The following is a 14,629-nucleotide window of genomic DNA, read 5'->3' as shown; positions in this document are numbered from 1 at the left end:
ACAAAAACATATTTTTTGCGGTTCCAAGTAAATGCATGATGACAACATGCACGTGTATTTTTTTTCTATTTAATCATGACCCGCAATTTGTAAAACATGGAAACGAATGTTCGGGACAACCGCAGAACAATATTTTGACTGAAATACAGAACGACCAGGCTAATATTTTGAGGTCACAGTTCGGCAGAAGGTTGTACCGTTTTTCCCGCATCTTCTACATAAATTATTTTTGTAATAATACGTGCCCGTTCAATATAGTTTGACTCTCATGTTGTTTAGATTGTGGATTCGTTAGAGTTTGGTTGATTTAAATGAGCAGAAGTTTAGTTAATACTATACATATCATGGGTAAATCATGATGTAGTTTAATCCTAAAATACGGCCCCAAATAAAGTAAATCTGTTTGCTATATACTGCTACTATAAGATGTGTTGCATAAAACGTGCCAAAACACCAATCCAATACCTGTGGTATGCATTCATTATTTATTGTTCAGACAGCATTGTTCGCTAAGCTGTTTTAATTAACTACCCACTTTAACACAACACAGATTTCTGTGGGGTTAGGTTTATTAACATTGGTCATTATGAAGTGCATTTGGTTCATGTTGCTTGTAGTTATAAGCGAGGTCAATTCAAGTAAGTTGTCTACGTTTAAGTTAGTATAAGTATATATCATTAAAGTGTAAGTATATATATCTATTAAACAAATCCATCAACAGATAAACCGCTGACCAGCGGAGGGAGTTTTGAATTATCTTCGTTTTCGGCAAATGCTAAAACAAAAGCAAAGATCGGCTACATGATGTGCTTGCCTAAAGCTCCAGATTACGTTCACGCAACAGCAAGACCGAGCGACCCATCTTTACCCCACAAGTTCAACGTGGCCATCATTGAAATTAACAGAGGACACTTTATGATTGAATTGGAGCGAGTTGATCAAGCTACAGGGTGGGATACAATGATAACTGTGGATTGGTCCCTGTATATAGGTACGAACGTAAAACGATTTTGTGATCACCAGTGATATCTATAGTAGGGTGGGGGAAGATGGGACACCTGTTCATTCTATTTTCCGTCCAATTTGGTAGTAAAGAAAGAAAATTCAAAGAATTATAAAACTAAGCCTTCACAACTCCTTTAGACCGTTGTTAATTGTTTAAAACACGATCAGGATATTTAGATATTATGTGCTAAAGGTGTCCCATCTTTCCCCACCCTACTATATCCTTTTTATCTTTTCTTACAGGTAAAGGAATGGTTTATCAGAATATAATCCTTTGGTTCCCTGCTGGTGCTTCAGTTGTAAAAGAATTAAACCTCACCCAAGCAATAAAATTTTGTGCCGAAAGCGGCGGTCGATTGGTGGATATTGTGGATAAAGCGATGTACGACATAGTTTATAACTACTGTCGACAAACCATCGTATTCCCCATCAGACCAGCTACCCATGCTGATATTTGGCTCGGTTCAAGTTACAACACAGTGGTAAGTTTGAAATACTAGACTTAACCTGCTACATTCCATTCTGTAAGTGAATTTGTACATTTTCGAGAGTGAGTTTGCAAAACTCATAGGGAATAACAAGCGGAGACATGTCTTTCTCCTTCTAAATAGCCTAACTTACACGCCCACAAGCCACCAAATTTTTTAATAGTTTAAGACACTGCGCAATAGTCGACAATTAATGGAGACACGAAAAGTTAATTTCCCGAGTTAAGAACTTGTTATATATATTTATCCACAGGCTGATACAGTAACACAAAGCAATGGAAATCCTGGGTATAATGGAGATTGGCACCCTGGTACTCCGTATAGGGGAGATCCGACCGACACCGGTTTGAGGCTTAGCATTAGACCACCGAGTTCAACCACCTCCGACCATGGATTGGTCAATCTTACCCCGGCATTTGATCTTCCAGTTACACAATTGTGTTCAGCTAACCTAATGTAACCTAGTTAGCACGATTTACTGTCTATCAAATAAATGTATACCTAAATACACGAATGAATGCATAACCTATATATAGTAGGGTGAGGGAAGATGGGACACCTTTAACACGTAATATCCAAATATCCTGATCGAGTTTTAAACATATTACAACGGTCTATGGGAGCCCAAAGGATACGGTTTTATAATTCTTTGAATGTTCTTTGTTTACTACCAAATAGGACGATAAAATGAAACACAAAGGTGTCCCATATTCACCCAACTAAATTTGTTTGATATACCTGCTGTAATGCTTCACAATTCTACATATATTTTACTTTCTGTTGCTCTTGTTACATGGCATATTTGCATTTTTTTGTATTGTAATTCTTGTATTTTTGTTTTACGATACTAACAAACAATACAAATCAAAAGTACGCACTGGATTAATTTGAACGTATAACACACCGCAACGACGACACTATTATTTCTCGAACAATTGCAAAGCTATACTTAGTGGAGACTACAACTTCTACCACCAAAGTCGTCCTTATTATTATAATTTGCAAGCTCTATAATTGTGCAAATGCCAAATAAGCATATGAATTATAAGAACTTCCTATCGTAAACCAACCTAAATGAAAGTTGTTGCAAGACAATTTACGCGAAAAGCTTTATAACTTGGTTCACTAAATCTAATGTTTAAAAATCACACTCTGGTTTTAACACCACAGTGGAATGTTGCGGATGTTTCAGCGCTATGACGTTACTTCCTCTCGTTGTTGTCATATAAAATGGTAGCGTCATTGGTCGCTCTAGTGTTTTTGCAGTTATTCATCAAATACACGGTAGCATATATTATAAGAAGGACGCTGCAAAGGAAATATGTCTCAAGGTAAGAAGAGGTTTTCGGTCCATTTGTAAGCACTGACGTATAATAAATGTAATAGTAAAGCTGTAGACGTATATTAAATGTGATGGTAAAACTGAAAATTCTTTTGTATAAGATTCCTATATCATCTATAATAAGACCGAGTGTAGAGAAGTTATACTGCAGGAGACCTATACGTTTGAGCATTCAGCATTTGTCGTATATATTACAATAAAATTAATTCGAGCTACTGCATATACATGCAGGAAACACAAGTACAAACACGGAGCTGAACTTGGAATACGCAGCGTCTTTAATTCTGCGTGTGTTTCAAAGCTACGATGTTGATAACGGCGGTACATTGCAACGAAGAGAGTTACGAAACTTGTTACGGCAGTGTGGTGCGAAACTATCAAGTAAACAATGCGATGATATAATTGACCAGTTAGATACGGACGGCGATGGTAAGTTATTGCATGTCCGGTGACTTAAAACTTAAAAAAAATTAACGTTCGTAGTCGAACTTAACTACTGGTACTAACGTTTTGGGCAATGGTTAAAAAAATTGAATTTAGAACTATTAAATAGCGGTAAAAGTGTGTGGGTTATGTATAGCTTGTTAATTAAGCAAACAACCAATAGCCATTGAAATAGTTAGACAAATTGTTTTGTATTAGTCTTGTACCGGGAATGATGCATCGTTAACAGTGTTATTGCACCAGGTTGGCAACGATCTGTTTCCTGTATTGGCCCATCATGTATGACACAGTATACTTATTGTTGTGTATAAATATAGTTTCAATACCTGCAACCTAGGAATCCTGCATACATTTATTAATAACCGGCGTGGTGGCACAGTGGTTACAACACCTGCCTCCAACACATATATAGGTTTGCTAGTTCAAGGCTTGTCACTCCTTCCATTTTGGGCGTTATGTATCCTAAGCCAATCGTAGGTATATAAAGGTTGTCTAAGGCGTCTACCATGGCACCACAGAAAAAAGTCCCCAAAATGATCACTCACTTGTTAGGGAACACCAGGTATATGAAACAGATCTGTATTATAACGACTATATCGTTGACCTTTCCTCTCCAGGCGTAAATGAAATTTTGATTTATTCATTGTATTGCAGGAGAGATGAACTTTGCAGAATTCATGGCCTTCCTCGGCAGATTGTATCAGTTACAATTCTTTGGTTCAGACCCTGGAGACTTCTGGAAAAGGACGAAAGAACAAGATGTTCAACCTGCTCCGAAACTCCCACCCCGCTCTTCTCCACACGCGTCCCCAAGAACAGTTGCTGGTCGTCCATTACCAGCGAAACCCAGGGTATAAATCAAGCTAAGTGTTGATTGGTGCCAAGCTGCAAAACGATAGAAAGTGAAACGCTATATAACACGTGTATTATCATACAACATCCTGCCATTATTTTTTGATTCCTGAAAGTGTTACTAGGAACTATATCATACCTATATATATGTAGAACCAAAATATGATATTCTGATAACGTATTAACATTATACGTTTTATCTATTTTCTGTCGCCATTAAATTTTGCTTTTAAAGAAGTTACACAAAACCTGTATATGTTGTGAGCCTACAATGACGTTATTGTCGATATTTCAAATAATTAACCGATATTGTGACATAGAGTTATGTCCGTTGTCGTAGCGCGTAAAGGTTATGGGTTCGAAGATCGACACTGACACCAAAACGTCCATTTCTGCCATTCAGTATTCCGTCATGTGTTGGCCAAATTGTCAGCCATACAAAACGTTCACAGAGAAAAACAAATGACAAAAGCTTCAAAATAGTGCGGTTTTAAACGGATCAGTTTAAATTAAATATTTACCTCAACATAAAGAATATCTGTACATAATTTCGACTTCTCTTACTTTTTTAAAATGAGAGAGTTAGGTATTTACAAACACATTATAAGGCTCAAGATAAAAATCCAACTTGATAGTACAGTATAATGGAAACAACTATTTATAAATCAAAACAGGTCTCACATAACTATGCGTGGTGGCAGGAAATCTATATTTAAATACATTTCCTTGTTTAGTTTGTGTTGTTGTTGCTGTGTACTCCAGATTTAAAGTACAGCAGTCTACAGTTAGATTACACAAATATAAATTTCAATCAGAAGTGATTACACACAGTAGCATAACATGAAATGTTTTTGCATACTATGTCTTTTCATCGTAAATGCAGTGACCCAATTTCAAGTTCTAAACGGTGAGTTTTAAAAATGTTTTATGTTATTTTGAAGCCTGCGTATAAATTGCTAAGCTGTACTCAAATTAAGATACTAATATAGTGATGCGTATTCTAAAACTTTAATCTAAGAGATGCTTATTCTAAAATGTTAAGTTTCAGCTAACACTTTGAATGATGACGTCACAAAACTGCACTTCTTCAATCAGAAGAAAAATTTTAGTGAAGCGCAGCAAATTTGTTTCAAAAATAACTCAACACTTTTTGTCAATAAAAGCGGGAATCTACAAGACATTATAACACCTAATAATATTGACAGCAATAAAACAAGTAACATAACGGCGAACATTCCTATTGGGATGATTAGTTATTGGGTCGGTGCAACACGGAAGGCTAATCATAGCGTGTGGTACTGGTTAGATGGAAGTACTGTTTCCACAATGAACACAGCTCATCAGTATTGGCTCAATAACACCTTTAATGCAAACTCTACGGCGCACTTATGTGCAAGTATGATGTGGATTCACGCCAACGGCACTAACGTGAAAGTACAGTTGAATGCCGACTTGTGTTCTCTTCATAAATACTTCGTTTGCCAAACAGGTGAACTTGTACAGTATACAGGTAAACACCCAAGTTCAAACATATTATAGGTTTACACTTTGGGCAACAAACGGGATTATATTACTATTAGAATTTGTTTTGGTTGTTTATTTAGAAATAAAAACTGCCAGCACACCTGTTTGTGCTGCATAGGAAAATGGTTTTGGGTAACACAAACCCCACAGTAGAAAAATCACAATTCCTTTTATTAATGATAAACTGTTAATTTCTCTTTTAGGTAACAAAACCGACTTTCCTCAGTCCCCCACCACATGTAATGAAGAATGCTGGTATCCTCTGTCAATACTGTTTTGTATATTGCTTGTTCTATTGATAGCATTGTTAAAAAACAGGTACCGGTATAGCAACCTATATAAATATACCATGTTGCCTATTTGATTAATATTGCACTTTTTATCGTAATTAGCCTACCCACAGTTTTACATTCATGGGTAACTCCTAAGCGGGCACGAGATGTATGAAACAGAACAAGTAAATAGCAGTTCATTGCACCGCCAAAACGACTGTCGGCCATGCCACATAAGGTAAAATAAGTTACATTCATTCATTCAGCGGACGACTTGAAAGTTGTTCTTATGCACATTTGACGAAGCTCCGATCTGTTCGTTTGTTATCGCATTGGCATAAGAACGTGCAAGAGCCCGTACCTCAACACGAGGTACCTCAAGATTTGGTCGAAGATACAGTTAATGCTTATGAATTTGCAATCAACGTACCGCAGAACGGTAAGTAGAAAGGCGAAAACATAACTACTTTTCATAACACCAGTTTAACAGAAAACGCGTACGATTTCGCCGATGAAGTGCCACCAGCAGAAGCACAGGAGGCACCGGACATAACGATCACTCTCAATGACATACCACAGGAAAATACAGTTGTCAGTCGACCAAAGCAGTTGGACGTGCTTTACGCTACTGTAAAGTGATAACTTAAACCAATATATGAAGCGAACCTTTACTTCATGCTGTTGTTCTTTACGTTTTACACAAGCTAAATATTAAAACCAGCCACAAATCGATAAAATATAGTAGAGTGAGGTAAGATGGGACTAGTTTCATTCTCTTTTCTAAGGCCATTTGGTAGTAAAAAAAACATTGAAAAACATTGAAGAATTTTAGAACCGTATATTCACATCTTCCACAAATCATTGTTAATTGTTTAAAACACGATCAGGATATTTAGATATTATGTGCTAAAGGTGTCCCGTCTTCCCCCACTCTACTATATATATATATAACCGTAACCACGGGACTCTTAAAGATCGATTAGAAAATATCGGATTAAGGTGGTTATTTAGGTTGTAATCCATCTTATTATACTTCTACTTTTTATAAAGAATCTTTTATAAACTATATATTATTACCTTCTCAATATACCAATTGTAACCTTCATGTTATGTGTAGTTGGTAATTTGGACAGCCGATTAGTAATTACTTGGAGTAATCAAGTGACTTGTCCAAGGACACAGACATCCACAAAGGTTGCAGTGATGAGCCCTGAATCCATTACCCCTGGGTTAGAGACTGGAGCGCTAACCAACTGCTTGTGTCACGGCGCCGAATTTTTGGAAAGCTTATAACAGCCGCACCAACTACCTTTCTAAAATTTTAAACTCTTCCTCTAAAACATTAACATTTTTATATCTGCATATATTTTATTAAGGAAGTAATGTAATTCACGTTTTCATTTTCGTAGAGCCTTTAATTGGTTCTGTAGAAAAATAGAGACATGAGTTAAAATGTTAAATGAACGGTGGTATAAAATGATCGTTCTGCTCTAAATAAACACAACCCTAATAAAAGATTAGTAAAGACTATATAAATAAAATTGCAAAGTAAAGAAAACCCTGCCTTTTCCGTTGCAGCATGGTTTACTGGGCTGAAAATAAATATAATGTTATTTGTAACATTAAACTAAACAACGAAAGCGTTCATCCTACTACATAGTCATATAGTAAAGTGGGAGAAGATGAAACACATTTTCATCTCATTTTCTCTCATATAATAGTAAACAGAGAAAAGCATTTGGATACTACGTGCCAAAGTGATGGATCGTACCCCACAGTACTTATAGTAATATATACCAAAATATCTGCCATTCGAGAATTAACTGTTGCCATTTTAACAAATAACTTTCAAATCTTAAAACATAAGCACACCTTTGCCGACGACGTGGTTCAGTTAGATTGCTAGAGCATGGTACAAGACGCGGTGTCGCGATATATTTGTTTCGATCGTTAAATTTAGACCGGGCACTATTAAAACAGTATATACCCATTTAGTTTCCTACGGTCTAAGCGGTGTCAATTTAACATTACTGGCGCTTGATGCTTTAAAGTAATCAATCAATGAAACAACTACAGGAAAACGCATATTTATTTAGAATGATATATAGCATCCTAACGCCTTTAAGAATGAACAATATATATGAAACTGTTGACTCTAATACGTGGAGAAACACACAGTACTAATCGGTTAACGAGCAAAACATACAAGGACATGTACCAAGTTTTTAACAGACAACCAGCCATATATACTATTTCATTTTATATTTACATTATATTTACAACTTTGTTTCGCTCTTATAACTTCCAACTAGTATAGAACAAATACCACAAGGGACATTATGTTTTGCATATACTAGCAGTAGGATATAGAAAACAATGAAGAGACATAAAACGAGTTGGGTCTACATTCGGATTGAATTTCTTTCCACTCTTCGCTTTGTCCAAATTTACTGTGTTGCTCGGGCCTTGACCTATAGTTACTTGCTCATGTAAAGTGTCCACGTTTAAATCTTTGAGTCGCTCTCTTGTAGAATGCAAAAGGTCTGTAAGCGTCAAGGCCACTTTCAATCGGTTGGTTATAATGAAACCCAAAGCACAATCCTCGTTCATATCCGCTTCCCTTGTAGTCACAACCAGGTTTTCTCTTCCACACCACGGTTTCATTTTCAAAGCCAATGGCCGGGAAATACAACAACCAGCACCTCCGTGGGCAAACTGATATGTCTCAGAACGACCATGATAACCTGTTGTAAAAGATGGAACGCTTAGTTTACCAATGCAAATGTTTTGCGTCCAGTTATAACCATTAACAAGATGGACCAGTCGTGGTGGATTGACGTAATTATCGTCGTCGAATCGGCACCACCACTTTTTACCGCTAGCCAAATAGGTATCGAACACGGTTCCTGTTTTACAGCTTAGATGTTCTCGACTGCTTGTGGGTCCACAGTTTGTGTTGATAACGTGCCCTCCAGTTGTTTCGTTAAGCTTGTCGTCTTCGCCGTCTGTGAAAATATAAGTTTGCTTCTTAGCAAGATGGAACCAAGTCTTAACGATTGGGACAATTCGTGGTTCGTGAAACTTTCTGCTTGTTCTTACGCTGATGAAAATATCATCCAGAGTTGATATAGCATCGTTTACTGGCTTGTTAGATATCTTCACATCCCGGCAAATCACTTCTTTATCGATAGGTGATGTTCTTATGTAACTAGTGACCGCGTATTTTATATTTGCGGAATGATAGATCAGGACGCTGCATACACACAACATTCCTAGTAAAACCAACGTGAGATTTCGTGGCATTGTAGTTTTCAGCTAAATACAACCTAAACCAAATAACCAATCAACTAAAGAAAAGTCGTTTCTTTGCTATACACACATATATACAAAAACAATTAAAGAAAAATACAAATTTGCAAAGCGAATAAACTAATCTCTTTTACATATACGTGCTTCTATCCTTCTATGTTTTGCTAGTAACTGATAAGTACTGCGTGTGTTTTTCACGTATTAGAGTCAGCAGTTTCCTATTGTTTATTGTTAAAGACGTCGTTATGCTATATTATCATCCTAACTAAATGAATATGCGTTTTCCTTTAATTGTTTCATTGATAAATTATTTTGAAGCAAGCGCCTATAGAATAACAACAATGTTAAATTGACACCGCTTAGACCGTAGTAAACTAAATGGGTATATACTGTTTTAATAGTTCCCGGTCTAAATTCAACCATCGGAACAAATATATTGCGACACTGGGTATTGTACCCTGCTCTAGCAGTCTAACTGAACCACGTCGTCGGACATGTACAAAGTTTTTAACAGACCAACAGTTATATATACTATTCAACTTGTTTATATTTACATTATATTTACAACTTTGTTTCGCTCTTATAACTTCCAACTATTAGAACAAATACCACAAGGGACATTATGTTTTGCATATACTAGCAGTAGGATATAGAAAACAATGAAGAGACATAAAACGAGTTGGGTCTACATTCGGATTGAATTTCTTTCCACTCTTCGCTTTGTCCAAATTTACTGTGTTGCCCGGGCCTTGACCTATAGTTACTTGCTCATGTAAAGTGTCCACGTTTAAATCTTTGAGTCGCTCTCTTGTAGAATGCAAAAGGTCTGTAAGCGTCAAGGCCACTTTCAATCGGTTGGTTATAATGAAACCCAAAGCACAATCCTCGTTCATAACCGCTTCCCTTGTAGTCACAACCAGGTTTTCTCTTCCACACCACGGTTTCATTTTCAAAGCCAATGGCCGGGAAATACAACAACCAGCACCTCCGTGGGCAAACTGATATGTCTCAGAATGACCATGATAGCCTGTTGTAAAAGATGGAACGCTTAGTTTACCAATGCAAATGTTTTGCGTCCAGTTATAACCATTAACAAGATGGACCAGTCGTGGTGGATTGACGTAATTATCGTCGTCGAATCGGCACCACCACTTTTTACCGCTAGCCAAATAGGTATCGAACACTGTTCCTGTTTTACAGCTTAGATGTTCTCGACTGCTTGTGGGTCCACAGTTCGTGTTGATAACGTGACCTCCAGTTGTTTCGTTAAGCTTGTCGTCTTCGCCGTCTGTGAAAATATAAGTTTGCTTCTTAGCAAGATTGAACCAAGTCTTAACGATTGGGACAATTCGTGGTTCGTGAAACTTTTTGCTTGTTCTTACGCTGATGAAAATATCATCCAGAGTTGATATACCATCGTTTACTGGCTTGTTAGATATCTTCACATCCCGGCAAATCACTTCTTTATCGATAGGTGATGTTCTTATGTAACTAGTGACCGCGTATTTTATATTTGCGGAATGATAGATCAGGACGCTGCATACACACAACATTCCGAGTAAAACCAACGTGAGATTTCGTGGCATTGTAGTTTTCAGCTAAATACAACCTGAACCAAATAACCAATCAACTAAAGAAAAGTCGTTTCTTTGCTATACACACATATATACAAAAACAATTAAAGAAAAATACAAATTTGCAAAGCGCATAAACTAATCTCTTTTACATATACGTGCTTCTATCCTTGTATGTTTTGCTAGTAACTGATAAGTACTGCGTGTGTTTTTCACGTATTAGAGTCAGCAGTTTCCTATTGTTTATTGTTAAAGACGTCGTTATGCTATATTATCATCCTAACTAAATGAATATGCGTTTTCCTGTAATTGTTTCATGTTAAATTATTTTGAAGCAAGCGCCTATGTAACAGCAATAATGCTAAATTGACACCGATTAGAGCCTTGGCCCATAGTAAATTGTTTATATTTATACTACACTCACAACACTACATCGCTCTTAACTTCCAACTATTAGAAGAATTAACACAATGTACATTATGTTTAGCATATATACTAGCAGTAGGATATAGAAAACTATGAAGGGACATAAAACGAATTGGGTATACATTCGGATTGAAAATTAGGAGATAAAATACAAAAAGGTAAACCTGAACAATAATTAATCTTATTATTAATTTCAGATGAACAAGTTGCTACTCATCGTTGTGCTGCTAATCGGGCTTCTCTTTTTGGCCGAAAGAAGGCTGCTAAAAAGACCACGGGTACTATGACCAAAGTGCCCGCGGTTGGTACGATGGTTACTACAAATCTGATAGCCCCTGCTGACCACGGTTACTATATGACCAAAGTACCCGCAGTTGGTACGATCGTTACTACGACCGAAATGCCCCTGCCGATCACGGTTACTTATATGATCAAAATGTTACTGATAGTTATTACGATGGTTGGTACAACTATTACTATGGCAAAGGTGTGTTTATTTTCTAATTGCTAAAAGTTGCTTCGGTGACAATAGCAGATTTTAGAGTTAATATGTTAATTTTCCATCATTAACATAACCCGATTGATAACCAGATAAAGTAATATATATTAGGATGGGGGAAGATGGGACACCTTTTCATTCTATTTTCTCGTACATTTTGGTAGTAAACAAAGAACATTCAAAGAATTATAAAACCTTGTCCTCGCGACTTTCATAGACCGTTGTGAATTGTTTAAAACACGATCAGGATATTTATATATTTTGTGCTAAAGGTGTCCCATCTTTCCCCACCCCACTATATTACAATTCAGCTAAGTGTTACTGTTTTGATAAAACGTTTACCTTCGTGTTTTATGTCAATACCTATATAACTTTTTTTCACAGATACAATAAGCCTCCAACCTAACGAAAATGAAAACGAATATAAAACGTTTGTTTATTGTTTCTGTCGGCCAATATTAGCAAAACGTCAGTCTTCAAATTCTAGAAGCACGGATAGTGCCCAATTCTCGAAACTTTTTTGTTGCTATAAATGCTGTCGCGTATAGTTGCCTTCAAGTAGTTAAGTTTAGGTTGGAACAGTAGGCAGTCAGGCAACAAAGAGCATCCTGTTTTTTTAACGAGATAGTGCAGAACCTTGAAGGAGCATACCAACGATAAATGTGATGCCCAAATGTGACCCAAAGGTATATCATCAAAATTTCCCAAAATAATACAGCTTCTAAAAAACGCGTAAAAAACGCTGAAGTAGATAAAATTCCGCGGTTTCAACAATGTATGGTGTTTCCAATAAGAAAAAATAACTCAAGTTTGAGCGTTTCTAGTTTCTAAACTATAGGCTACTGAAGAAAAATCAAATTTTATTTTGGATGTGTTAATAATCCTTGCTTCATTTTCTTGGTTTACTGCCAAATAAGACGAAAAAATGAAATGAAAGGGTGTCCTATATCTCCCCCACCCTATACTGTATTTAAGAACAAATCTATAACTTCAAATATTAGCGCTTTTGTTTCAGTAAACGGCTTTTCTCAATGATAAACTCCGTTGTCGAATCAGATTTAGCTATCCGACATATAGTGATTGGATGAAGCTAGAGGCATGAGACGGGACGGACTGAAATAAACAATTTCTTCGAACAAAAGTCTAGTTAATCCATGACCATTTACGTTGCCTCTCGACCATAACAATGAAAAGGAAAATAGACTTTTACTGGCCGCTGTCTCACGTCATATTTTTGTCCACATACAGTAGTTTTGACTACCTCCTATATAACTTGCAAACTATAGTAATATATATACAAATCAGCGTAATTTATTTATACAAATAAGAGTCTGTATATGTTTTATAAACTAGAGTCCGTTAACATCTGATACACCAAAAATGTATATATTTAAACTCGAGTCTGTTACTAATGTAGAGCCGGAGTCCGTATATAAACATGTTTATACTCTGTGTGGAACTCAAATCTAGTACGAATGTTTTGAATCAAAACATAAGCATAGTTGACACTTTCGCCTGTCATACTATTGTAACGACTTTACCATGGTCAGCAATGCTACACACTCCTCCAAATGCACGAAGAGCGAACTTCGTGTCTTCATTCGACGTTTTGCAAAAAAGGTACTGGGCGTTGCCGGAATTTTGTTTGGCGGTTTTTGGTTTTCGCTGTTATTATTAATATGCTATTACGAGAATGACAATCGAGCTGCCAATCAACCTACGTAACCGCGAATACCAGACCAAGAAACATTTAATAGAATGTAACTGCTTAATTACTCGTGTTTTCTATACAGTCAGAACAGAAAAAACTAAAACACAACTGAATATATTGGTTGTTTGGTATTTGTTTATAAAGTTCAATTGTTATGTTGTATTGACATAGGTGTATAACTAGATTAGGACGCTTAAATACAGCAAATATTGGTAAATGTTTAACTGAAAAACAACTTTAACCTTGCTTAGTGAAGAAGAAAATTGTTTAAACTGAAGCTTACTGATTGATGGTCCTGCTTAATCAAGATATGGGTAAATTATTATTAGTTTTATATGCGAATAATTGTATAAAGTATATATATTATTGCTTGCAAATAAACTGTGGTCTATGGTGTACTTTTAGTACTAATGCAGGATCCTGTAGTGACGGCATGGTGAAAAACAAATACATTTTGGGTTAGTTGTGTTTCGTACTCTAAACAAAACTGTCCGAAGTTAGGGTAGTTGACTAGTATTACATAAAATCCAATCAAACACTGCACCTTCTGCAAAATGCCATCAGATTATTCATATTTCTACATTATTATAGTGTAAGGACACTGATTATGTGTTTACGTTATAATAAATGTTATAAGTTTCCTAAATTTGCCTATATGGTTCTACATTTGCCGGCTACCCTTAAGCTAAACTAATATCATGTCTTTTATTTGCATATAATCTTCAAACTTCTGACTGAATAAATTGTGCACACTGAAGCTGTAAGTACTTTATATATCAGTTGTCCAGTAACCACTATATTTGTATGTTTGCAAACAATGTATTTAAACAACATTTAGGTTATACAAGGATAAAAGTGGCTCATTTCATTTTACCTCAGATAAATTATGTAGGCAGATTAAAAATACCTGGTTAAACTAGTTGTGTTTTCTAATTATCGAAAAATAGCATGTATATATATATTACATATATACATTATGCTGAGGTTGTATATTTAGTTATTCTTGTTTAATTGATTCCTTTTGCTTAATGTATAAATTGCATATAGCATACTATTCACTATTCAGTTAAAATATGTCACAAGTGCTTACAAATGGTTTTATTGCATTGGCTTCAATAGATCTATCATACTGTGGTCTTAAAATCCCTTTTTAGATGGTTAAGTCTAATATACCACTAGCAGT

The 14,629-nt window shown here is 36.0% G+C and overlaps 3 protein-coding genes and 2 pseudogenes across 6 annotated transcripts; 3 read left to right on the top strand and 2 right to left on the bottom strand.

Annotated features, from left to right (window-relative positions):
* The first annotated feature begins 8 nt into the window (after positions 1-8).
* LOC149727814 (uncharacterized) lies at positions 9-2,375 on the top strand. Its single transcript, XM_089889172.1, has 4 exons — positions 9-638; positions 722-991; positions 1,249-1,487; positions 1,747-2,375. The coding sequence occupies exons 1-4, from the start codon at positions 587-589 to the stop codon at positions 1,951-1,953; spliced, it is 768 nt and encodes a 255-aa protein (XP_089745298.1). The 5' UTR covers positions 9-586; the 3' UTR covers positions 1,954-2,375.
* Positions 2,376-2,671: 296 nt separating this feature from the next.
* Positions 2,672-4,385, top strand: LOC149727813 (uncharacterized). Its single transcript, XM_089889173.1, has 3 exons — positions 2,672-2,824; positions 3,067-3,264; positions 3,934-4,385. The coding sequence occupies exons 1-3, from the start codon at positions 2,815-2,817 to the stop codon at positions 4,134-4,136; spliced, it is 411 nt and encodes a 136-aa protein (XP_089745299.1). The 5' UTR covers positions 2,672-2,814; the 3' UTR covers positions 4,137-4,385.
* A 205-nt stretch (positions 4,386-4,590) lies between these two features.
* On the top strand, positions 4,591-13,681 carry LOC149727810 (uncharacterized). Of its 3 annotated transcripts, none has more exons than XM_089889170.1 (5): positions 4,591-5,038; positions 5,180-5,641; positions 5,859-5,973; positions 6,194-6,366; positions 6,418-13,681. In XM_089889170.1, the coding sequence occupies exons 1-5, from the start codon at positions 4,972-4,974 to the stop codon at positions 6,564-6,566; spliced, it is 966 nt and encodes a 321-aa protein (XP_089745296.1). In that variant the 5' UTR covers positions 4,591-4,971; the 3' UTR covers positions 6,567-13,681. The 3 variants fall into 3 exon arrangements, with proteins under 3 accessions (XP_089745296.1, XP_089745297.1, XP_089745295.1); XM_089889171.1 differs by having other exon boundaries at positions 5,174-5,620; XM_089889169.1 differs by having other exon boundaries at positions 5,174-5,641.
* On the bottom strand, positions 7,999-9,573 carry LOC149727812 (beta-1,3-N-acetylglucosaminyltransferase lunatic fringe pseudogene; annotated as a pseudogene).
* Positions 9,759-10,822, bottom strand: LOC149727811 (beta-1,3-N-acetylglucosaminyltransferase lunatic fringe pseudogene; annotated as a pseudogene). The gene has a single exon (XR_016386079.1). The product of XR_016386079.1 is annotated as a beta-1,3-N-acetylglucosaminyltransferase lunatic fringe pseudogene (transcript).
* Positions 13,682-14,629: the final 948 nt, after the last annotated feature.

The sequence above is a fragment of the Ciona robusta genome, chromosome 11, assembly GCF_009617815.1.
Source record: "Ciona robusta chromosome 11, ASM961781v2".
NCBI classification, from domain to species: domain Eukaryota; kingdom Metazoa; phylum Chordata; class Ascidiacea; order Phlebobranchia; family Cionidae; genus Ciona; species Ciona robusta.
The sequence above is the reverse complement of the archived record's forward strand: the minus strand, read 5'-3'. Positions and strand labels throughout refer to the sequence as shown.

Coding starts and splice junctions, on each gene's coding strand:
- LOC149727814 (XM_089889172.1), top strand. CDS start 587: ATGAAGTGCATTTGGTTCATGTTGCTTGTAGTTATAAGCGAGGTCAAT. Junction 639..721: donor TATAAGCGAGGTCAATTCAA/GTAAGTTGTCTA, acceptor ATCCATCAACAG/ATAAACCGCTGACCAGCGGA. Junction 1,488..1,746: donor GTTCAAGTTACAACACAGTG/GTAAGTTTGAAA, acceptor ATTTATCCACAG/GCTGATACAGTAACACAAAG.
- LOC149727813 (XM_089889173.1), top strand. Junction 3,265..3,933: donor GTTAGATACGGACGGCGATG/GTAAGTTATTGC, acceptor ATTGTATTGCAG/GAGAGATGAACTTTGCAGAA.
- LOC149727810 (XM_089889169.1), top strand. CDS start 4,972: ATGAAATGTTTTTGCATACTATGTCTTTTCATCGTAAATGCAGTGACC. Junction 5,039..5,173: donor CCAATTTCAAGTTCTAAACG/GTGAGTTTTAAA, acceptor TAAAATGTTAAG/TTTCAGCTAACACTTTGAAT. Junction 6,367..6,417: donor AATCAACGTACCGCAGAACG/GTAAGTAGAAAG, acceptor CCAGTTTAACAG/AAAACGCGTACGATTTCGCC.